The sequence below is a fragment of the Cannabis sativa genome, chromosome 2, assembly GCF_029168945.1.
Source record: "Cannabis sativa cultivar Pink pepper isolate KNU-18-1 chromosome 2, ASM2916894v1, whole genome shotgun sequence".
NCBI classification, from domain to species: domain Eukaryota; kingdom Viridiplantae; phylum Streptophyta; class Magnoliopsida; order Rosales; family Cannabaceae; genus Cannabis; species Cannabis sativa.
The window spans coordinates 26,445,787-26,469,394 of record NC_083602.1 but is presented as its reverse complement, the minus strand read 5'-3'; the positions used below and the strand labels follow the sequence as shown (position 1 = coordinate 26,469,394).

The 23,608-nt window shown below is 33.1% G+C and overlaps 1 protein-coding gene across 1 annotated transcript; it reads left to right on the top strand.

Moving 5' to 3' along the window:
* Positions 1 to 6,706: 6,706 nt before the first annotated feature.
* LOC133029073 (FHA domain-containing protein DDL-like) lies at positions 6,707 to 15,266 on the top strand. Its single transcript, XM_061110390.1, has 12 exons — positions 6,707 to 7,038; positions 7,940 to 8,026; positions 11,348 to 12,120; positions 12,846 to 12,874; positions 13,413 to 13,479; positions 13,603 to 13,660; positions 13,866 to 13,958; positions 14,170 to 14,284; positions 14,361 to 14,408; positions 14,490 to 14,535; positions 14,662 to 14,732; positions 14,932 to 15,266. The coding sequence occupies exons 3-12, from the start codon at positions 11,374 to 11,376 to the stop codon at positions 14,969 to 14,971; spliced, it is 1,314 nt and encodes a 437-aa protein (XP_060966373.1). The 5' UTR covers positions 6,707 to 7,038; positions 7,940 to 8,026; positions 11,348 to 11,373; the 3' UTR covers positions 14,972 to 15,266.
* The last annotated feature ends 8,342 nt before the right edge of the window (positions 15,267 to 23,608 follow it).

Below are 23,608 nucleotides of genomic sequence, written 5' to 3'. Positions count from 1 at the left end.
GCTGAGGATGATGAGAAGCAACTGCCTGATCCAGAAAATATTGATTCGGACTCTGACGATGGTGGTGAGTTGGTTAAAGTTGGTGGTGATGCTGATGATGCTGACAAGGTTGTTACTGATGTTGCCCCTGCTGATGTGAATCCATCTGAGGCTGTTGGAGGGAGTGATAAAAATGCTAAGGATGTTGAGAAGCCAAAGGGCGATGAGTCTCGATTAAAGGGGGACGATTTCTTTGATGGGTTAAGCCAGCTTGAAATAGATGATGATCAAGTTGTGTTGGCTGGCTTGGAGGCTGTTGGTAAAATCCATGTAAGTGTATTTTTAATTGGTTGCAAGAAAATTAGGTTTCTTTTTGGTTGCTCAATAGTTTTTAGTTTGTTTTGCAACTGTTTAAATGCATTCTTTCTTTTTTAGGTCCCCGCACCCAATCCAGATGTTGTTGGTCAAAAGTCAGATGCCCTTCATACTGATGAAGAAACTGAGGACACTGTCTCTAATACACCTCTTTTGGATAAGAGGAAGCGTGCTCCGGCCTTGAAATCTCCTTTTGTTGATTTCGGGTCTGCTGATGTGGGGAGAACTCCAATGGAGCTTATGTCCTCAGGTTCTCAATCAGCTGGGGATGATAGGGATTTTAAAATGGTGACTTATGTGAAGGGCCTTTATGCTCTTAATGATGCGTTTGCTGATCCCGTATCTCCCGAGATTGAGGCAAAATTTGACGCTTGGATTGGTCAAGGATTGCTTAAACATCCTAGGTGACTGTTTTTATTAAATCTGTTTTTGTATTATGTTTTATTTTTCAGTTTTATTCTGGTTTTAATGCTATTTTTTTGTTGTTTTAGGCATTACAATTGTTATGTTGATGGTGCAAAGAAATTTACCCCGGGTTTTAGGCTAGGTGTTGATTATGTGGAGGATAAAAGTTGGTTTTATCATTTGGCTACATGCGACATGTTTATAAATGACTCGGTAAAGTTTCAAATTTCCATTGTAGTTATGATAGTTTGTTTTCAGTTGCTTTGTAAATATTTTTGAGTTTTGATACTGTATTACAGTTTTTTAACATTTGTTCAACTTTTTCATTTCTGTTTCTGTGTTGTTTTTGTTTCAGCATATGAACACCATATTCTATTACCTTCGGAAAAAGGTAAATATTCTTCCGCTGTGACGTTGAATTTTGCGACAACTGATTGTCTCTTTGATGATTCCATCCAAGCTTTGTACCACAAATATAACAAAGCCAAGTCAATGAAGACTAAGATGTCACACATTCACGCTGCCCATCCAATAGCTCATTACATCCGAGGTTTCCGCATTCCCTGTTCTAAGCCTTGGTATGAAGCCGATCATGTGTTATTCATCATCAATCTAAGAAGGGAAAGTCATTGGGTGTTTGGTCGTCTTGACTTGAATGAAGGGATTCTGTTTCTGTATAATTCTTTGAGGACTGCGAAAATGAATGCTGCAGCTAGGAATGCCATGAAGGCTTATTACGTATTGTTCTTTGCCTTTGTTTTTTGATTTACTTGGTTTCTGGAAGAATAGGTCACATGCTCCTGCTTTAGGTTCTGACCCTACAGCTCCTTTAAGAATCGTGGAGATTAGTGGTCTGCCGTCTCAGCAGAAAAAGTGAGTGTTTCTTTTAAGTTTATTTTATGTTGTTTTTTAGTTGCTAAACTGTTTATATTTTTTCTGTTTTTATAGTGATTGCGGAGCATATGTTGCTGCATTTGCCGAGTTCTTTATCCACGGAAAGGATGTCCCTGCGGACTTTGATATCGAAGTTTATCGTACTCGGCTTGCTACACTTTTCTTCTCATATGGCCAAAGGAAAATTGATGAAAGCATTGATAGCGAGGATGAGAAGCAAAGCAAGTCTTCTAAGGCTTCTAAATTGAAAAAATAGGATCTTTTATTTTGGTGACTATTTTGTGTTATTGGTTGAAGCTATTATCAGACAATAGTTAGTGTTATTGGTTGAATGTAGGTATTATATTTGATTTTATACTCTGGACCTGGTTTAAAACTTTTAGGATATTTGACATTTAGTCCTTATAATATGTTTATTGTATAGGTTTGTATTTCCTAAAGTTGTATGTTTTTTTTAATTGTTCAAGTTTTTATATACGGTCGCACAACTATGGAGAAACTATTATCCAACTGAATACAAACAATGTTTTTATATTTCTAAATTGTGCTATGAATGTATTTTTATTCTTTGTTTTTCCATTACTCCTTTTTCCTTTATTTAGTTATGTTTTATCAATTCTTACCTGACTGCTTTTAAAACTCTAAAGAAGAAGTTATTCCGGTACTTAATATTTACGAAGTGTCGCAACTGTAACAAAACGATTTTGCAACTATTAAAAAACTGTTTTAAATTTCATTAAAATGAAATCCCATGTATTTAGAACATAACATATCAACCTGTTTGAATTTGCACACAGAATTAAACAATTCAAATATTTCATATGTATCTATTTTATTGCTTGATTGTTGCATGTCTTTCGATTGTGTCCGTGTTGACCACATTTGCTGCACCTGTCATGTTTTTTTGTATCCCATTCAGATAAAAACCTTCGTTTCCTTGGTCTTCCAGATCTTATTTTCTGGTTTGGTGGCAGAACAATGATATCTTTTATGTTTTGTGGCACATCCCATGTTGTGTGATTGTGTACCGGATATGTTGAGCCGCTGTATGTTTCAAGTCATGTTCTTGTGGTGTAATAACCTGAACAGTAGTTGTAAACATTCAAGCTCATCTCTTTTATAACAGCAAGCGCATGAGCACACGGTAACTCGTCAAGTTGGAATCTGTTGCAACTGCATGTTTTCTCCTTGAGGTTGATGACCCATGATCTGGTTAGTTCAACGACTTCGAACATGGTCTCGTTTATTGGTTTTACCTGCGGATTAAGTAAATTTATAAAATTGTTATTATGTATAACAACGGCAAGCAAACTATTAAGAAACTATAATGCAACTAAAATATTAAACAGTTTATTACATTTTCTGTCAATGAGTCCACAAAGTTGTTGACTAATTTCTTCTCTGCTGTAGGTGTTAAAAATGTTGTTGTTTTCAGTGCTTTTTTCCTGTTTGTGTATGTCCATTGTTGTATCAAAGCTCTCAATGACTCCATCAGTGTTGTGATTGGTAGCTCTCTAGCTGCTAAGTTTGCTGCATTTAGAGATTCAGCAATGTTTGACCATTTGTGGTATCCAACTTGTTGTAAATATGGTCTGACACGGATGTCCAAGCTGTCCAACTCGCTCATATGGTATTCAAATTTCCTCTCTGTGAATGCTCTGGCTGCAGCGAAGAATGGTTTATCCAGCTTGCTTGCATTCTTCTTGAAGGTTGCTTTTAGGTTGCTTAACAGGTGGTATACACAATAACAATGTGTGATTTCTGGAAATACTTGAGCAGCTGCCTTAATTATGCTCTCATGTCTATCTGAGATCAAGCACTGTTCCTCTCTAATCCCATATGTTTCTCTTACTTTTGTGAAAAACCATTGCCATGAGTTGTTGTTTTCTGAATCCACAACAGAAAAAGCTAGTGGAAAAATGTGCTCATTTGCATCTTGTGTACAAGCAGAGAGCAATGTACCTCCATATGTTGATTTAAGGAAAGTTCTGTCAACAACTATTATAGGTTTGCATTTCTTCCATCCTTTTATTGAAGCATCCAGTGCGACAAACAAGTACTTGAAGCTGTTGTCATCCTCTGTTTGCATGTGCACTATTGTCTTGGGATTAGTTTTTTGCAACATGTGCAAAAAACCGGGCAGCAGCTTGTATGATTCGTTGGCTTTTCCTCGTAATTCTTCTTGCGCGTGCTCTTTGCTTCTCCATGCTTTCATGTAGTTCATTCTCACCCCATACTTGTGTTTCATTTCTCCTCTGATGTCTTGTGGCGTTTGAGTTGTTTTTATGTTGGTAAACCGTGGCTTGATGTAGTTTCCAATCAATTTCGTTGTAGCTTGTCTTTTGTCGGCAAATCTTATGTTTAGATCACAAGTGTGTATCACCTTTCTGTCGTACTTTCAAATGATGAATGACTTTGTTGGCCTGTTTCTGGATGCTGTTAGTGCCCACTTGCATTTTGGATCCAAACAACAAATCTTGTATGTTCTTGCACATGATTTTTTCACTCTGAATTGGAAGTTGTTCCTAATTGCATAGAAACCAAGCACACTCTGCAGTGTTTCTTTGTCTTTGTATATTTGTGCTTCTTCTATTTCAGGATGTTGCGGATCTGTGATTAGTAGTTCGTCATAATCTGTGATTTCTGGTTCCTTGTTTTTGTTGTTTTCCAGTTGCTCAACCATCTCCTCTGCCACAAGTTTTGCATAGTCCATGAAGTCAAAACTTTCTCCCCCAAATTCCAGTACTGTAGCTTCAATTGTATGTTGTTGATTTGTTGAGTCTTCTGTTGTTGCTGCATTGTATTCGATCGGTTGGAAGGGGCTTGTATGTGTAATTAATGAATTGTCATTTCCCAAGAATGATGCATTGATGGTTGTTGTTGGGTTGTGGATGACATTCATACGCAATGGGTATGTTGTGAAGTCGGGGTCCTTCAGTTTGAGTTGTATGTAGAAATGCAGGCTTTGATCATCCTTTATCCTCAATGGTTGGTATCCTTCCTTCACTTGATATTTCAGTTGCAAAACAGTGTTTTCTTGGTTGCACTCCAAGACATCTTTGAGTTTCTGTTGCAAATCTTCATAGTTACAATTGGCTGAAATGTAATGTCCACTGCTTCATAATTTTCATAATTCATTCGATCATCGAATTGTCCATTATAGAAGACTAGGAATGGAATGTCTTTCCTTTCCTGTGTTTTTGCAATGGTTATTAGTGCAAGGCAACGAATTTTAAAACTGGTTTGATTCTGTTGTGAAATAGAGTACAATCTTACTTCTATATCTGTCCCTTTGTTCAAGCATTGTATTTCCTGTCCTGATTCCTGCTTTTGCCATTTTTTTTGTTGTTTAATAAACTACAAAGAAACGAGAATAAAACTATTAAGAAACTTCAACAAATATTTCAAAAACTAACCATTTCTCAAACTGTTTTATCCTCTATCTTTTCCAAAATAAATTCCTGCAAAAAATGTAATTAAACTATTATTAAATGATGATGCAACTGTAAATCAACTTAAAAACCACAACTCTTCTCTCAAAATTACATAGTTCTTACTCATTGTCACTTTTCATCATGTTTATTTGAATCAGATCAATTTCCAACTATTTTAAAACTAATTTGCCACCATTTACATAAATCGTACCTTGTATATATGCTAGCTTTTGGTACTCGTCAATTGACACTTCTTCATGATTTGTAAACCATTTTAAAACGATAATGCAACTGTAAGGCAACGCAAAAAATTAAAAAAAGCCTTATTAGTATCATGTGGTTCCTTAATTAGAATCAGTTCTTGTTTTTTGTTGTTAGAATCTGAATTTTCTGTTGTACACTAGTGAATCAACCAGAATGCAACTGTGTATGACGTATATCATTGTTGAAAAAAATTTCATTTCATACCTTTTTTTGGATTTCAGGGGGAGCTCCAGATCTGTTCAATACAGATTTACATTGCTTCAATCTGGATTTTTGACGCTCGTTTGAGTGATATTGCACGATAAAAAACCGAAATCAAATGTTTAATTTCAGTTTCTCCACGGTTTTCTGGTCTTTTTTTTTTTTTTTTAAATTTTCTATTTAGATCCTTGGATTTGTTCATTTCCTATCGAAATTCGCCGGAATTTATGGTTGTTCTACGCTCGATCTGGTTTCATTCTGGTTGCGTAGCCGAGTGCATCGATGGAGGTTCCTTCATCGTCTCCGTTCGTGACGTGCGGCTGAAGGTATAGGTCAGATGGTATTTTTGTAATATATTCAATGTGGGCTGTACAAATGTTGATTGGGCCGACCCACAGTATTTTTGTAATATTTTACCCTTTTAGAATTTTCCTGTTTTTTTCCCAATTATTTATTTATATTTTATTATTTGATAATTAAATCTAAAAAAATACAGTTTGAGAGTGATACATAAATATATACTATTTTTTTATTTGTACCATAATGGTAATTTTATAAAATAAAAATTATTTTAAAAAAGTAAAGGACATTATGATCAAAATAATAAAAATTCCATTTCAATCCATACTATACCAAACATCACAATTCTTATTCAGATATTGATTTCATAGCCTTTACCAAATAAAAGAATAGAAATTCCATTCCATTCAATTCTTATTCTTGTTACCATTCTCAGTCCTATTCCATTTTTATTTTGTAACCAAACGCCACCTTATAGCAGCCACTGAAACCTTCCTTTTAGGGGTGTGCAGAAATGATCCAATCCAATGATAAACCAACCGATCCAATGTCAACCAACCGCCAAAAATTAAATATCCAATCATGATTAAATTGGATTAGATGATATTTTTGAAAATTCAACATTGGATCGGTCGGTTCTTGGATGACATGTAAATTCAATAGATCCAACCGATCAAATTCAATAATCATCGAATAGCATCTAATATTAAAATAGAAAATATATATATTATAAATTTATAATATTAAATATATTATATTTTAAAAACTAAAATAAAGAAAAAAAAAAACATAAACAAAACATCACCATTACGCATAGAATAGAGCCCCCTCTCTCTCTCTCTATATACTATATTTATTTTATTACATATTTTTTTTAAAAAAAACAAAACCCTAAACCAGACCCCTCTCTCTCTAACACCTCACCCCTCTTTGAAGCCGCTGCCCACTGGCCACTGCCCAGAGAGTGGACGACGACGGTGATTCGCTGCCCAGCGATTTGACGACGACGGAGACGACAGCATCTTCTCCCCTACTCGCTGACGACGACGGCCATCTCCTCCCTAAGTCGCCGACGGCATCTTCACTAACGACGGAAGCGACACAGCTTCTCCCTCCCCAACGACAACACAGCTCCTCCCTATCCAACGAAGACACATCTTCTTCCTTGCAAACGGCAGCAACTCAGGTCTTTTAACTTTCTCTTATTTTTCATTTTTCATAGTTAAACCCAAAAACCAGTGACTTAATTAGTTCATTTTTGTCTGATTAACCTGGTGAAAAGATGTAACCAATAATAGTTAATTTGATGAGTTGAAAAATCAGGATACATATTTGATTGTAAATATATGTTTTTGTGTTTTTCAGATATTAAATTGAATGTTGGAATGAACTTGCTAATTTATGAATTAGTGTCAAAGTTTTAAGTGTTTTCTTTAGTTTTTTGTAGTATAGATATATGTAAATGTATCATATTCTCTTAATTTCTGGTGCAATTTATAAACCCATTACCAATTTTTTTAAGAAGTTAGGTAATTGAGAGTGTTTATCTTCGAGAACCCACTTTGCACAAATTTGTTTTGGTTTACTTCATTTGAAGTTGGAGGTCTGGGTCCTCGGAAATTAGGTCTATTCTTGGACAATTTAAACAACTTTTTTTAATTTTTTTCCCGTATAATTCAATTGATTATTTGTTTTGAATGTGTATGGTAAGAATTAGAACTAGCTTTTTTAGATAGAAAGGTGAAAACATATAATTAATATTTAATGTCTCAACTATGATTGTACTCTGTATCGAATGTTGAAGTTCATAGGATATCAAGAAAATAGATACTATATCTCTTTAATTACTAGGAATTATGTGTACCTGATGAGAACCTCCCTGGGATTCCAATACAACAGTAGCAAACCAGTAAAATAACTAAGTAAGCCAACCACAGAGTTAACAATTCTTAACTTCTTCCAGATCAAATTCTATTTGTCTTATGTCCCTTTTGTTATTTATTTGGTTGTCTTGTCTTGTGTCCCTCTCTCATTGTAACATTATTTAAATTAGCATAAAATTCATGTTGAATTTGTTTTGTTGACAGGATAGGAAGAAATTCTAATTTCTAAAACAAGTTGATGAGTTCTTGAACACCAAGGTTGCACCTCAAGAGTTTGTGGATGAGATTAAGGTACTTTTACTATGATATAACATTCTTTTGTTTAAGAACTTATAGATATTAAATCCATAAATATATATATTTAAATTGATGTTCAAAATGTTGTATTTTTCATAATTTAATAGAAGAGTTTGAATATCTTATACATTCATCCATAGAAAAGTAGGTTCTGAGACTTTGTGTATTGCGGTGATAATTGAAGGTTGATAACTTGCCTGTTTTAGTGTAGTAGGATCTGTGAAATTTATGTGCTGCGGTGATATAAGGATGAGAACTTGTGTATTATCTGATTGTTTGCGATTGAAATTGACAGATGGTTAGGTTAATAAAATAGGGAAAATGCTGTCCGAAACGTGTTTAAGAATATGTGATTGGTTCGTAAACCAATGTTTAAAAAGGCGTTTTTGAGGCGCGCCTCAAGCTGAGGCGTTTGAACAGTGCCTCAAGGCGTGCGCCTTGCTGAGAAGAAGTGAGGCGTACGCCTCATGTGGAGAGGCGTTGAGTTGAGGCGTGAGGCGATGAGGCGTAAGAGGCCTCAAATTTTGTGTGTGAAATAGGCTATTTCAGCTCCAAAAAAAGGCCCAAATTGGTATTTTAAATTTAGTTTTCTGCTGCCTAATTTAAAAGACTTGAAAAACTTTAAAAAAGCCCAATAAAATACTTAAGTGAGCCCAAATAAAACTTAAAAATAAAACCCTAGTTTTATCTTCTTCATAGCAGCTCATCTCTTTCTTCACAGCACACAGCTGCTGCATATTGCTTCAAGTTCAACCCACGAAAAAAAAAAGCTTGCTGCTTCTTCTTCCTCTTAGGTGCTCTAAAAGTATTGATTCTATTAATTTTTGAGGCTTACGCCTCGCCTTACAAAAAAAAACCCCTCAAGGCTCATTTGCGTTTTTTTAAACATTGTCGTAAACTACTTTTGATAAATAAATTTGTTTAATACATTTTAATGAATGGGGTGCCAATATAATCGCCCCTAAATTTAATATCTGAAACATGTTTAAGAATATGTGATTGGTTCGTAAACTATTGTTGAGTGTTAAATACATGAATATGTGATTGGTATAAAATCTAGAAATATAACAGATATAGAATATGTTATTGGTAGAGTTGAATCTGAGTAGTACTTATTTGATAAAATTTATTAATTTAACTTACCTATAGGCTATAAATATAAATTTAGTTAAAACTTAAAACAAAAAACAAAGTTAACTAAACATCTCACCAATGATGCATTTATATAAAAGAAGAACGCCATAATGTATCTTTCACAACCGTACTCAAGAACTTACAGCAGTCATTATGTTGCATGAGCCTATCAACACTTGACAATAAAATTCATAAAAAATAAAAACTGAAACAATAAGAAGTTTAAAAGGAAAAGTCTTTGGCAATGCTAATCGTGCAAGATTGTTCTGTTTGGCTTGTTGCAGCAGTTCTTACCTCACTCCTAATTTCGGCTTCTATTACCAATCTTTCTTATTGTAACAATATTAAGTACATGTAAGAAATGAAAAAAGAAAAAGAAAAACCTAAAAAGTGCTATAATTGACCAGCTAATTAGAGGTTCCTTCTATATACAAGTGAACCTATATTAGAAGAATTATCTCACATTGACTTTTCTTATTATTTTGTTCCTCTTTTCAAAGACATGCCTAGCTACCAATCCATGTAAGCTTAACTTCAATTACCACAAAGATGGTTTTATACTCAAAACTATTAATTTATATTAACCCTCTACCATAAGCATCATTGCAATAGAACAATAAATAACATATTCTGAACCATATACCATATTGAATATGGGTTTTATCGTATAATTAGAAGCAAGATATTTAGAAAAAATGAGATATCTACCGGAGATCAACAAGTGCCTGCTCGACCAACTATTCCCTAAAGCAAGTGGATGAACTACATATTCAATATATATGTGAATTAGTTCCATAATTGTGAGCAAATAATGTACACAAAAATTAGAGTAAATATACTAGCCATAACATTTATCTGTATATATTATAACTTGATAAATACTAAATCACAATAACACAAATGCAGGTCCACTTCACATGATCCAAGATATATAAAACGTTAAAAAATTAAAACTAAACAACTTGAAAATTTAGGTTAAACACATTCAAAGCCCAAAGTTTACAGCAAATGATATATCATGTAAAGTTAAACCCCAGAAAAATAACATTCGCATTTCACAATCAATTGTTTTATAAACATCTAAGGATGATACATGAACACTTACATCTTTCTGAAACGTTAAAAGAGAAGTGAAAAAGCAAGAGAACATTGAATATTGATAGACCTCCATGGAAAGGCTATATCTAGATCTATTACCAAATTTTTTACAGGGAAAGGGCTGAATGAGGATGGAGGGACTACAGTGTACATAAGAATGATGATCAGATGAGATCAACAAAAGAGATAAGCTACAGTGTCAACGTGGTCTGGACTACAATGGTGGACTGGAACTGGAGGTCATAGATTCTGTTGTAGGCTGCTAAAGAGAGAATAATAAAGTACAAAAGATAATGTGAATAGATTTTTGGATTTAGGAGTTGGATTTTGAGAGAACAATCAATTTATGTTTTCAAGGTTTGCCTTAAATTTGATATTTGAAAATAAATTTTAAAAATTATTAACCAATTAGCTGTTTAGATTTTAGATGGCCCGACAGATTTAGTTTCCAAACCATAAAGTTGAATTCAAATTCTAATACGAGCGAGGCCTTAAGGGTTTGATCAGTTCGTGAATATAAAACTATATGTTAGAGCTTAGAAAAGTCTAATTCTGAAAATTGATTCCTTTCCATTTCATTACCTCCAACCAAATGCAACCTAAAAGTTAAATAAATTAGTGAAAAATAAGTCTCCATTCTCTAAGAAGATCTTGAAAAGTAAAGCCCTCAAAAGCCTTGTCTTGTAAACCCAAGTTGCTACCCATAATATAACCTTCTTCCAAAGGTCTCCTGCATCATTCTTGTGTTGTGACCTTTTCCCAAAGGTCTCAGAATCACACTTTATTAAAATACAGTTTTCTAATTACGAGCTAATCATATAATTACTTTCTTGCACCTATTATGTTTGTTGAAATGGTCTAGCATTATACCTATGTATCCTTGTGTAAGTTTGTGTATTTAAATTGCTATTTGATTTCAACTTGGATGTTGGTACATATTTGAACACTCAATTGGGATTCTTATATGAAGCTTTTGAACTAAATACTTTCTAATTCATCTTTATCCTTTAATGTTCTTAAAGTTGTAATTATTTTTTTAGAAACAAAGGTATTTTGATATTGACTTTTACAATTCATTTAAAGTTTTCAGGCAACAAGGTTCATTACTTATGGGACGTAATATACGCCATTCCGAATCTCCTATTAGGGGTAGAAGTCCTCCTCGTAGGAGGAGTCCATCACGGAGGGAGAGATCACCGACACGGCATAGGAGCTCCCATAAGGGTGGCTCTCCAATTAAAGAGAAACCTCGACGTGATGTTAAGTCTCCTAAGCATGGAAGATCAATATCACCTTTTCCTCGTTCTCGATCACGGTCCCCTTCTCCACGAACGAAAAGGTTGAGGAGAGCACAAGCTGGAAGTGATGAGAGAGGACATGAAATAAATCATGGTAGAGGAAGTGAAAGGGGTGCACATAAGGACAGGGGTCAAGAAAAAGAAACTGGGAGAGAGAGGAAGGAGAGATGGTCAGATAGAGATGACCTCGATAGTAATCCTTTAAGATCAAGGCATGGTAATGCTACTTCTCCTTTGAAACATAACCAAAGGAGTAGACATAGATCTTACTCACCTCAACCATCTGGCGAAAACAAAAATCATGAAAGGGAGAAAGTAAATGAGGGAAGCCAAGAGAGGAAAAATGGTAGAGGAAGTAATAGAGCTACAGGGGAAAGACGACAAGATATAGATATTGAGAGCATGAGAACAGAGAGAAGATCTAGGAGAGATGGTAATGATCACAAGTCTTTAAAATCAAAAGATGGAATTTCTACATCTCCATCTAGTTGGCATCACAGGAACAAAAACAAATCTCACTCTCCTCAGCCAGTTGCTGATACTCGAGCTCGTGATGAGGTGTTTGGTGATATTAACTCCTTCACATACCCTTTTATTATTTTTAGTGTGGCAAAAGATTCCTTTTTGGTTGCTATTTATAGTATGGCAAAAGATTCCTTTTAGAGAATAAATATCCCTTTTTTAAAAAATTGTCATATTTTTGTTGAAGTTTTCTACAGACTATTGAATCACAATTTTTTTTCTACCTATGGCTAGATATGTAAGTGGAAAATAGCATAGGATTATTCTTATGTGTTATTAGATGTTATGTTGACTTGTTGATTTGATGGGCAACGAGATGACTATAATATGGCTTCTCAGTTTAATCTTTTATGTGAATGTGAAGTTTGACCATAAAATATAAAAATGGTAGGAGTATGGATGCTCTTATGTATATGTATTAAATCTTTTGATTGGCATTATCTTACTCATACTTGTAAATGAAATTTAAAATGAAGCTTCTTAAATCTCAAATGCTAGATTTCGCCAAATTACAATTGGTGGTTCAGTTTGTTGTTTCTGAAGCATTAGTCAAATGCTAGCAAAATGTCATATTAACACCCTTCTTTTTGGTACCTTTCTAAAAAAATACCCTTCATTTGGTACTTCCAGCATATTAAATTTCTTATTAATATGTGCAGTACATTTTGTGATGTCTTTTATGGAATTGGTTACTTTAGTTACTTATTTTGGCTTGATGCTTACCAAAATTTCCTAACTATTCTTTTGAATTTATGTTTCAGGAGCCAACTATAAAAGAATCTGAAGAAAGGTGAATTGCAATTTAGTTCGAATTTTCTTCTTATGCTTAGACTGAACAAAACAATTCAGGAATTGTATCTAATACAATAGGGCATTTTGTTTTATTTTGTGTGGAATTACTTTTGGAGGAATTTCAATTTTGTTTTTGTGTACAGTGTTACCTTTTTTTTGGTGGTTTGGAAGTGGTGCTCGACTGGTGAAGTAGCATGTCGTAATTAATGAGCAGCATACATCTTGACATTGTTTTAAAGTGGCAATCTTCATTTAAGTACCGAGCAATGGCAACAGTAATAATAATTTAATTAACCAATAAATACGTCAAAACCACAAAATAAAAAGTAGCAAATCGTAGTATGGTAAAAATATTTTAAATGGGGTCCTTGAGAGGTGTCATTAATGGAATTTATCCAGGTGTTGCTATTGGACGGTCTGAAAGCATGTGGAGTGCAGTGCATCACGTTTGATTATAATTTTAGGCTTTGCTTTTTTTTTTCCTTTCTTTTTTTTTGTTGGTTTAACCTCTTATTTGATGTTGCTTACTTGGGCAGGGATAATGAAGATGACTCCGTCTCTAAAATGAAAATTGCTGAGGATGCGCTAGCAGCAAAACAGAAGGTAAATTGTTGCGTAGTTACAGGCTCTTTGTGTTTCCTATTCTTCGTATTACTTTTTGGGTAGGTTGAAATTTATGGATTGAAATTTCTTCCTCATTTTCCTAGCTAAATTTTTGACTTCCAGGAGAAACCTTCATTTGAGCTTTCAGGAAAGCTCGCCGCAGAAACTAATAGAGTCAGAGGTGAGCTATGCATTATTTGCTCGGATTTTGATGAGGAAAGTCTTTTTTTCCTCTTTTTAGTTTCTATATAAGTATGGGCTTCAAATTTTCTCTGTAAAGTCTTATTATGTTTGTCTTACACTTTGTGTCATTGTCATTTTTACCCTTGATAAAGAAAAATAAATATTGGGGAAACACTGACCTATCTAATTGCCATTACTGTCAGGTATAACATTGTTGTTCAATGAACCCCCTGACGCAAGGAAACCTGATGTAAGGTGGCGGCTTTATGTTTTCAAGAATGGTGAAGCTCTCAATGGCAAGTTTTAGGCATTTTAATCCTTCCAAATATCTCCTAGTTAGTGTTTCACTTGTGAAGCGTTCATCCCTTCAATGGGCTTTCTACGTGGAATCTACGACCACTTTCTTTCTGTGATTGTTGTTTCCTTTGGTTCATCATTGCCTACAATATGTCTTCATGCTTGTCATTTGCTTGCTGTATATTTTAATAAGGAACATTTTATTCTCAGAACCCTTGTACATACACCGTCAAAGCTGCTACCTTTTTGGGAGAGAAAGAAGGGTGGCAGATGTTCCTACTGACCACCCATCCTGCAGCAAGCAACATGCTGTTATACAATTTCGGTACGTTTGTAGTACACAGTTTTGTTGTTGATTTATGTTGGAAATTATTATTCTCATTTTTGTAACTACTTGCCAGGCAAGTAGAGAAGGAGAAACCTGATGGTACTCTAACAAAGCAAGTAAAGTAAGCTGGTTTTGACTTGTCCTTGTTTCCAGTAATCAGAAATGAATATTACGAGTGTTATATCTAACTTCTGTTATGCAGGCCTTATGTAATGGATCTTGGAAGTACAAACAAAACTTTTCTCAATGTAAGTTGCTCACTTACTTTATGTCTATATTTAGTTGTAATATTTTTGCTCATTTGTTTGCATTGTACGGAATAAATTTTGCGTTCTGCACTGGTTCTAACCTTCTATTTTTGGGTGCTAACACAGGATGTTGCCATTGAATCTGAACGTTATTATGAGCTTCACGAAAAAGATACTATTAAGTTTGGCAACAGTAGGTAAGCCAGGAATTTTTGCCTTTACCTATAGTGATCAGATGTTTCCTTAAGAAGAACTTGCCTTTTGATTATTAAGCCCATTTGTTCTGGTGTCATAGTTTCCTCTGCGATTTCGGCTGATCTGATTTGGTTGCTGCACTAGTTATTGTTACTGACCTGCAGTTATTTATACATTTTTTTATCTGTTCTACATTTGCAGCCGAGAGTATGTGCTATTGCATGAGAACTCAGCCCAATGAGAGATTGGAGACTAATTTGCTTTTTCTGAAGTTCACTTTAATGTTTGTGCATGGAGACGAGTATTTTACTTGAGGGTGTTTTTTTGGTTCTTAGCCATCCAGTGATGTGTGAAAACTTATCTCTAATTTTGTAAGTCATTAACTTGGGGAGCACTTCACCTGGCTATACCCTAAACTAGCTACTAGCTTTATGTCTTAGCAACTTATCTCTAGTGATAAATGCAAGGTATCATCTGTTGTTTTTTTTTTTCAACTTACTAATTTATCAATGGAGACGTTTTTCCTCTTATTATTATTTGAAATGTTCTCACATATCCAAGTGAACAGTTGAATTGTGTTATGTAAATTTTATTTTAAAATTTATTTCAATAATTTTATTTATAGTATATGATAGTGGCAAATAGTGCCACTGCCAATTTCAAATAGTGCTTCATGTTACACTATAATTGGAAAAAAGAAAAAATCAAGCGTAATACCACTATTGATGTCTTTTGTTCAAAAAATATGTTATTCTCTCTTATAGTCGTCGAAAACCTTCCTATCCAGAATATACCAACCAGGCACCTCACCACCAACGATCGACCGACCACGCCTAATGCCAGTTTATGTTGAACAAAAAAATATTATATAAATAATTTTTTTATAAACCGTATTAAATCTAATAAAAATAATAAAAAAAAGATTATTTTACAAATACATAAAAATAACAAAAAAATATTACAAAAATACGGTTTCACGAAATATTTTTACGATTTTTTTAATTTTATTTACAGAAAATACAGTCTTTTTATGTTGTACTCTTGTTAATTTGTTGTTGATTTTTTATTATATGTATGTTATTTTTTGTTGTTGTTTTGATGTTATTTAGATGATATTTTCATGTAACTGTTATGTAGTTTTCTTGTTGTTTTCGTGTTATTTATATGGAAAACAGTAAAAATGTAAAAAACAATTCTTTAAACGTAAAATTGTATTTTTTTTTTTACAAAAAATAGTGTCTTATGTAATTATTTCAAAAAAAATGTAAAAAGTTAGTAAAAGGTGAGGAAAATGAGAAGTTGAAAATACATTTTTTTTTTACATTAATTAAGTTTACATCTAAATAAATTTTACTTCAAATATAAATTTTTTATAAATATTGTATCCAAATTACACTCACACACTCACATAACCAAGATATAATTTTAAACATAATAGATTGTGTTCTTTGGAGATGAATGTGTAGGTTTATGAGAAAGTTGAAACAAAATTTTGGTTAAAGAAATATAGAGACTATCGTGAGATAATAGGAATAAAATTAAAAAAATAATTAAAAAAAAAGAAGATAAATATAATAAATTTTGAAAGAGTAGATAAAAATTAAAAGCATAAATGTAAAAGAGGTGTGTAATGTAATTTTGTCAAGTATCTCTCCACTCACTATCACTACTCATATTTCTATTAGGGTTCGTTTGGTACGCCATATTACACCGTATTGTATTGTATAATATTATATTAAATTATATTTTATTCAATATTTTTATGTAAAATTATATGTGGTATTAATTTTTATGGGCACCTAAATATATAATATTTTAGTATAAACTAAAATTTAACATATTATTATATAAAAATATGATTTATAATCTAATTCAATATAATACAATACAATGCGATCTAATACGACGTTACAAACGAGCCTTTAAATGTTAAATGAGTAGAAAAAAAAAGAAAAAAAAAAAGACTATAAATAAGGAGATGGTAGAACTAGAACATAAGGAAAAGAAAAAGGTGAGATGGACATTTTGGCAAAAACGTAAATTAGAGAAAGGACAAAGAAGAGGAATTGAAAAAAAAAAAAAATTATTTACACCCCAAAAGTTTATAAAACACCCCATTTTAATAATTTTTATTTTATGTGTAACCAAGTTTGTCCAAGTTTGTCCAAGTTTGTCCTATGTGTAACCAGGTGCCTGAGACCATTTACCATTTGTTGGTGCAATGTTCTTTTGCACGGTCTTGTTGGCATCTTTCAGTTCTAAATTTGAGTCATACGCCTATGGAGTCTTTTTGGGATTGGTTTAGCCATATTCTGCTACAACACTCATCCACGGCCCAGGAAGAGTTGCTCATGGTTCTTTGGGCGATTTGGTATGCCCGAAATGAGGTGGTTTGGCGCGACAAATCAATGTCAGCGGCGGAGGTTATTCTATTGGCAAGAGTAGTCCTTAATCAATGGAGACATGCTCAAGAAAGGAGAATGGGGTCTTTACTTGTTCCTACGGGTTCAAGAGTGGACTTAGAGCATTGGGTGAAACCAGCTATGGGAAAGATTAAGGTTAATGTCGATGGTGCAATCTTTGCAAGTGATGGTCGATTTGGAGCGGCAGGGGTGGCCCGGGATTCTCAGGGTCGATTCATTGAAGGCTTCACAGTTTTACGGGTAGGGTGTGTGGATTCGGCTATGGCTGAATTGGTAGGGGTTAAGGAGGCCTTGAGTTGGATAAAGAGGAAACATTGGGGACCGGTTGAAATTGAAACCGATTCTTTGGTTGTTGTTCAGGCAATCCAAAGCACGGTGGAGATACCTTCTCCTTTTGGCCTTCAGGTGGCGGTTTGTCGTTCTCTTTTGGCCGATTTGTCGTTAGTCTCGATTAATTTTGTTAAACGTTCTGTAAACAAAGCTGCACATTGTCTTGCTCGTAGCTCTTGTTTGTATCCAGATCGTATTTTTAGTGAGGATGATGTTCCTGCTGATTTTCTTTCTATTGTAATGGCTGAATCTTCTTATTAATAAAGTTACCATTTTCCTTCAAAAAAAAAAAAATAATTTTTATTTTATGTAAAATTTATATTTTTAATTACTAAGTTTTTTATACTTTTTTCTTCCAACTCATATTCTTAAAAAATAATAAGTAGAAGTTACGTTCCGAGACACGTAAATATTAATTTTATTTAAAGTTTAGTTATTTATTTTTATTTAAATTAGTTAATGATTATGTGAATGATTGTTTTATTAGAGTAATAGTTGTGTTTTTATATTTGGTTAGTAAAATATAATTGTGTACATATAAGTCATAATAATATATGAAAACAATATTTATTATTTACTTATAGAAAATTTAGAGAAACAATATATGTGTTTTGCAAAATTTAAAGTAAACATTATTTAACAAAAATTTTAAAAAATGTACAATCTTAAAATAGAAAAAATAAATTATTAACTAAAGTCTTAATATAGAATATTATTAGAAAAACTTAAAAGAGTATAGTAAAACTTCTTCCTAATCTTCCATCGGCTCAACTGCTTGAATGGTGAATTGATTGTACTTTGGACTCATTGTTCGTTTTGAATCTACATACAACTGAATGCTCCATGTTTTCTCCATAGTTTTTTGGATAAACAACCTATGATTCTGTCAAAATAATTATTAATATTATTTTTATGATGATTAAGATAAGATTCATTATTCGATGACTTATTCTCAGGGAAAGTTTTTTTTTTCTTACTAAAGTAATCTAATCCAAATAATACTATAAAAAAATAATAAGAATATTAAAGAAAAAATATACACATTATTATATACTCGCTATATCATAAATTATAAATGAGTTCACTTAGTTCAACTACTCGTTAACTCACCCATGAAAATTTCCCATACGAGACCATGCTAGGAATGTAGGGCCTCCAAAGAAATAATCCAAATCCTTACTGCTCATATGAAATTTCTGTATAAGAAAAGTGTAAAACATCAAAAAAGAGTATCAGTGTAGGGGCACTAATGAAATTTAATTTAAGAATTAAATATCAACAACAACTAAGTACAGTTCTGGCAGTGCATTGATTTTGAATGTAAGTTTTGTGAAGAAAAAATGAGACTTGGTTCAGTTCCAAAAACTTGAAAAACTTTCTGCCAAATAGCCTCTTACCCTGTAAGAGGTAAGTTGATACCCTGAAGAGCCATCCAATCAATCTCCTTCTCCCACCTTTTCCAATCCCACCAAGCAAAAGAATCTAACAAAAATTCTTATAAGACAACTACGAAATTGGAAGCCATGGGCCATACAAATGGTTTTTAGGTAGCTTGTTTCTCACAAAATACATAGCAGTTTGGAAAAACAAGCTTACAGCTAGATGAGACAGAATTTTGGTAATAACTCCAGGGAACAGGTCTTGGGACAATAACGCCATTATCATCGATACGGGGGAGCAATCCAGCTTTTGGCGCCAAACACAGTTGAGCTCCGGTTGCAAGTTTTTGAACAGTGACTACAATTGCAGCATTGAACACACTGAGGCTAAAACAAAAACTTTAAATGATTTAAAGGATAAAAAAAAACAAATCCTCTGTTTTTTGGATTTAAAAAGCACCAAGTTTATCTTAAGAGCACTTGAAAAATATGGGAGCGCACCTACATGTTGGTATCTCAATAAATAAATAAGTCTAATCGAGCAAAGTAATTATATTATCTTATTCTAATTCATCAATGAGTCAAATAAACATCAATAGGGAGGGAGATATAAGAACAATGATAGCCATAAGCTAATGAATTCAAAAACAGAAGTCACCAATTTTTATACTTAGTGGATAATTAATCACATGAATACTTCAAATAATAAGGGGACCTAATATATGACAACGAGGCTTTGAAGCATAGGATCAGTGGTGACAGAAATAAAAGCCAGTCTTGTATTATAAACCATATACATTATATATAAATTTAAATGATATAAAGCTCATAAATTTTGGACAGTCATATGTAGAAAGAGAACTGATAAGTCATAAAATTTGAAAAGAACAAAAGAGAAAAGTATACCTTGAATTGAGCAGAATACTAAGTTAAACCAAAACTTCCAGCAAATTTAGGTAAAAGTTTGAAATTGAATGTGTGCCTGCTAGTTAGAAGTACAATGAGATAACATTAGTATGATAATTTTAATTGTATATATTGAATAACTAACAAGGGCAAACCAACAATCAGACCATGTAATGGGAAACAGAAGATATATCCAAAGCTATAAGAAAATGGTACCTATAAATTGAGAAGTCTCTAGGTAATTTCTTCTAGCGAACAAACAGCTGCTCATATCTATCTCTCCTTTCACAACACCAACAATAAATCGAACCTTATTTTCAAAAAGTTTAAGTGTTGATTATCCAATAGTATTTTGTTAAGCATAAAAAATGTTAACATAAATAGGTGCATCCTACTATTGAAGAAATGCTAATAAAGAGCTTTCCCTTTCGATGAGTACCAAATCAATAGAAAGAGTGAAGAATTTACTCTCCATATATAGGCAAAACCAAATAATATGAGCTTAATTTCATACCTGATCATATCGGAGCCATTACTTTCAAACAATTATAAAACCCTTAAAAAAAATTCTTAGTTGAAATCTTCAAACAATTATTTAGAACAGTTGAAATTCTTTCAAAAATAAAATTGTTAACTAAATTACAAGGCGAACCAAACTTAGAAATTTAGTGGGATAAGAAAAAATAATGCCTTACTCTTGGGATGTGGCAGAGCTCCACCTCCACTGTTACTCTCCAAGTCTTGCTTTCTCCTTCATGAAAATCATAATATAAAATTTAGTCTCAAGATTTTCAAGTATATCAAGATTGTTTCAGATATACCTTAAAAGAACACTACAAAATAGACTAAAGAACACTACAAAATTAAGTACCTTTTAAAGTTAGAGTAAAAATACAGGACATATCACATGATGCAAAAATAGACTAAAGAACACCATAAAATTAAGTACCTTTTAAACCTAGAGTAACTAAAGAAAGCAGAACAATCCTAAATTCTTTGAATGGGATTTTAGTCATGAAGAAGATGTAATACATACAAATTAGTATTACACATGTAATCTTTATTTACCAAATCACCAATAAATAAAAATGACATCTATTATGAGTTGAAAATTAGGTGTACGTATTACAGCCAAAAATGCTTTTACTTCACAATAATAATTATACTTCCACCATAGACTATGATATTACGATCCTCTTTAGCACCTCAAAACCATACCTCGTAGTAATGAACCCGAGTTAGTTCGATAACCCAAAGGCTATACTTGAACAGAATTCCTCTTACAAAAATGTCGATAGAGAGATCAAGTACACCAAAAAATTAAGTACCTTGATATACCTTAAAAGAACACCACAAAATAGACTAAAGAACACCACAATATATTATGATCATGCATTTTCTCAGAATTTACTCTTTTTTTTCTACTTCAGTGTGTCCCGTAATCAATTAGAACATAAATGAAATTAATAAACAAAATATTAAACCGAAACCAAAATAGAAATACGGTTTAAACCCATTCTCACCCAGACTGCCTCCGCATATTGAAGGTGTCGTTTGTGAAGCCAATGGGGATGAACACCAGTTCTGAAACATAACCATTAAAAGTTACAATATTTATAACAAACCAAATCTTCCAACTACATTATAGAGAAAAATCAAGTATTATAAATTTTTCACACACACACCTCAAAACCATGGATGTGGTCCTTTTGGGAAGAAGAGGATTTTGACTTTTTTCTTTGGCAGTGCTGAATCTTCATCATGAGAAGAGGGTTGTCTTTGTTGGGAATTATTTTACCAGGATCTTAGATCTACTCACAAGTATGTTTATTAACATCCTAAATATGAACTTTCTAAAACGATAAAATAAACACATATAAAGTTAAGAAAACCTTACATTGATGCAGCGGAATTAATGTCTCCTTCCACTCAGATCTCTAACCCTTGATTCCTTTCTGTAGCAGAGTATAATCAAGATCTGAGGCCGAATCTCCTTCTTCTTCAAGCTTTGATCCTTCACAGTCTTCCAATCTATGATTGAGTTACTGCTTGCTGTGTGTGGGCACTTACTCTTTCACTAGGGTCATGAAAAAGATGAAGGGAAAAGAGAGAGAGAGATTTCGGCCAAGGTAGAGAGTGAGGAAGGCTCAGTTTTCTGAAGAGAGAAATTTCTGTCAGAAAGGCTTATGAAAGCATGTGTTGTGAATGAGCCATCACTTTCTATTTATAGGCAACTACTAGGTCTAGGTTTAGAATTATTTGACATTAAAATAATGAAAATAATAATTTGAAAAATCATATTAAGTGGCCGGCCATATGGTGTTATTGGGCCTCACTTAATTTTGCAATTTTATCAAATTTTATCTCTATTTTCTCAAAAATGCCACTTTTCCAATTCTAACCTTTTAAATGCCAAAACTAATTATTTAATAACTAAAATAGATTATTAAATAATATTGTCATTTAATTTAATTATTAATTAGACATAAAAAGTCTATTAATAAATAAATAAACCTAGAAAACTCTTTTCCTTACAATTTCACCCCTAATTAGTGAAAATTCATAAAATTAGACATAGTCTAACTTTAGAATTATAATTGACCAATGACGAATCAATTAATGAGTCTTACAAGCAGAATGTTCTCAACTAGAATGGGGACCATGGATCTATATGCTGAGCTTCCAATAAGTGAACCAAATTTACCAAGTAAATTCCTACTTATTAATTCTTCGTTGAATCCACTCTTAGAACTTAGAATTGCACTCTCAGACTTATATAGAGCATATTGTATGTTTCACGATACCAATATACTATCTCATTTAACCACTGTTATAATCTTATTGTGATTTAAAGATCCTCTATATAGATGATTTACATCGAGATGGGATTTCTTTACCGTTCTCACCCCTCAATGTATTTTGCCCCTTAAAACACTTAGCTACCTGTAAATGGTGTTTAGTGATCTAATAATTAGTCAGTTAAACAAGAGCTCATCCATTTACTTCTATTTGCTAAGCTCGAAGGGAATCATCACTTAACTTCTATACACCAGTAGAAGCTATAGATTCCATATTTATGTTCAGCACTCCCACTCAATCATACTATCATGTTCTCGAAATATACGTATCACCCTGACCCGAAAGTAGGCTTAACTAATAAATCTAAGAACATGAATAGCACTCCTGAGTTGAGCCTAAGCATATCAGGATTTAGATTCTTTTAATCTTAAGATCAACTACTGATATTGACTTGGAAAGATATGTATAACGGTAAGTTTGTAATATCTTAACTTAGTTGCAATATCGGTCCAGTCCAATGTATACTCCATACATTCGAAACTAGTATACTTTACTAATGTCCTGGAAAGAACATAACACTTACTCCAAGTGTAAGTACACATCATCGCTGATTATCACATTAGTGTAAATCCAATAACACTGATGAAACAGGGACCAAAACTTTTGATTCATATGATCACAATCACATTCCACTGTGTTGACGATACTGTAATTGTGAATAAACATATGATCTGGATTTAACTGATTTTGTGTCTATGAATGTCATAAACATATTAAACATATTAAACCATTAGCATGTAAAATTCATGCAAACATCAATCACTTCTAATTTCTTTTATTGATAACTAATCAGATTGTAAAGAGTTTTATTTAGGGCATAAAACCCAACAGTCTTCTGTTTCGCGATACTGGTTTTTCCCCTCTATGGTGCTCGACGATTGGGGGAAGAAGAGTGTTGTCTTCTCTTTTGCGATACTGTTTTTCCCCTCTATGGTGCTCGACGATTAGAAGCCATTTTCTTCGTACTATACAGGGGAATCA

Coding starts and splice junctions, on each gene's coding strand:
- LOC133029073 (XM_061110390.1), top strand. CDS start 11,374: ATGGGACGTAATATACGCCATTCCGAATCTCCTATTAGGGGTAGAAGT. Junction 13,480..13,602: donor CGCTAGCAGCAAAACAGAAG/GTAAATTGTTGC, acceptor TTTGACTTCCAG/GAGAAACCTTCATTTGAGCT. Junction 14,409..14,489: donor ACTCTAACAAAGCAAGTAAA/GTAAGCTGGTTT, acceptor TCTGTTATGCAG/GCCTTATGTAATGGATCTTG.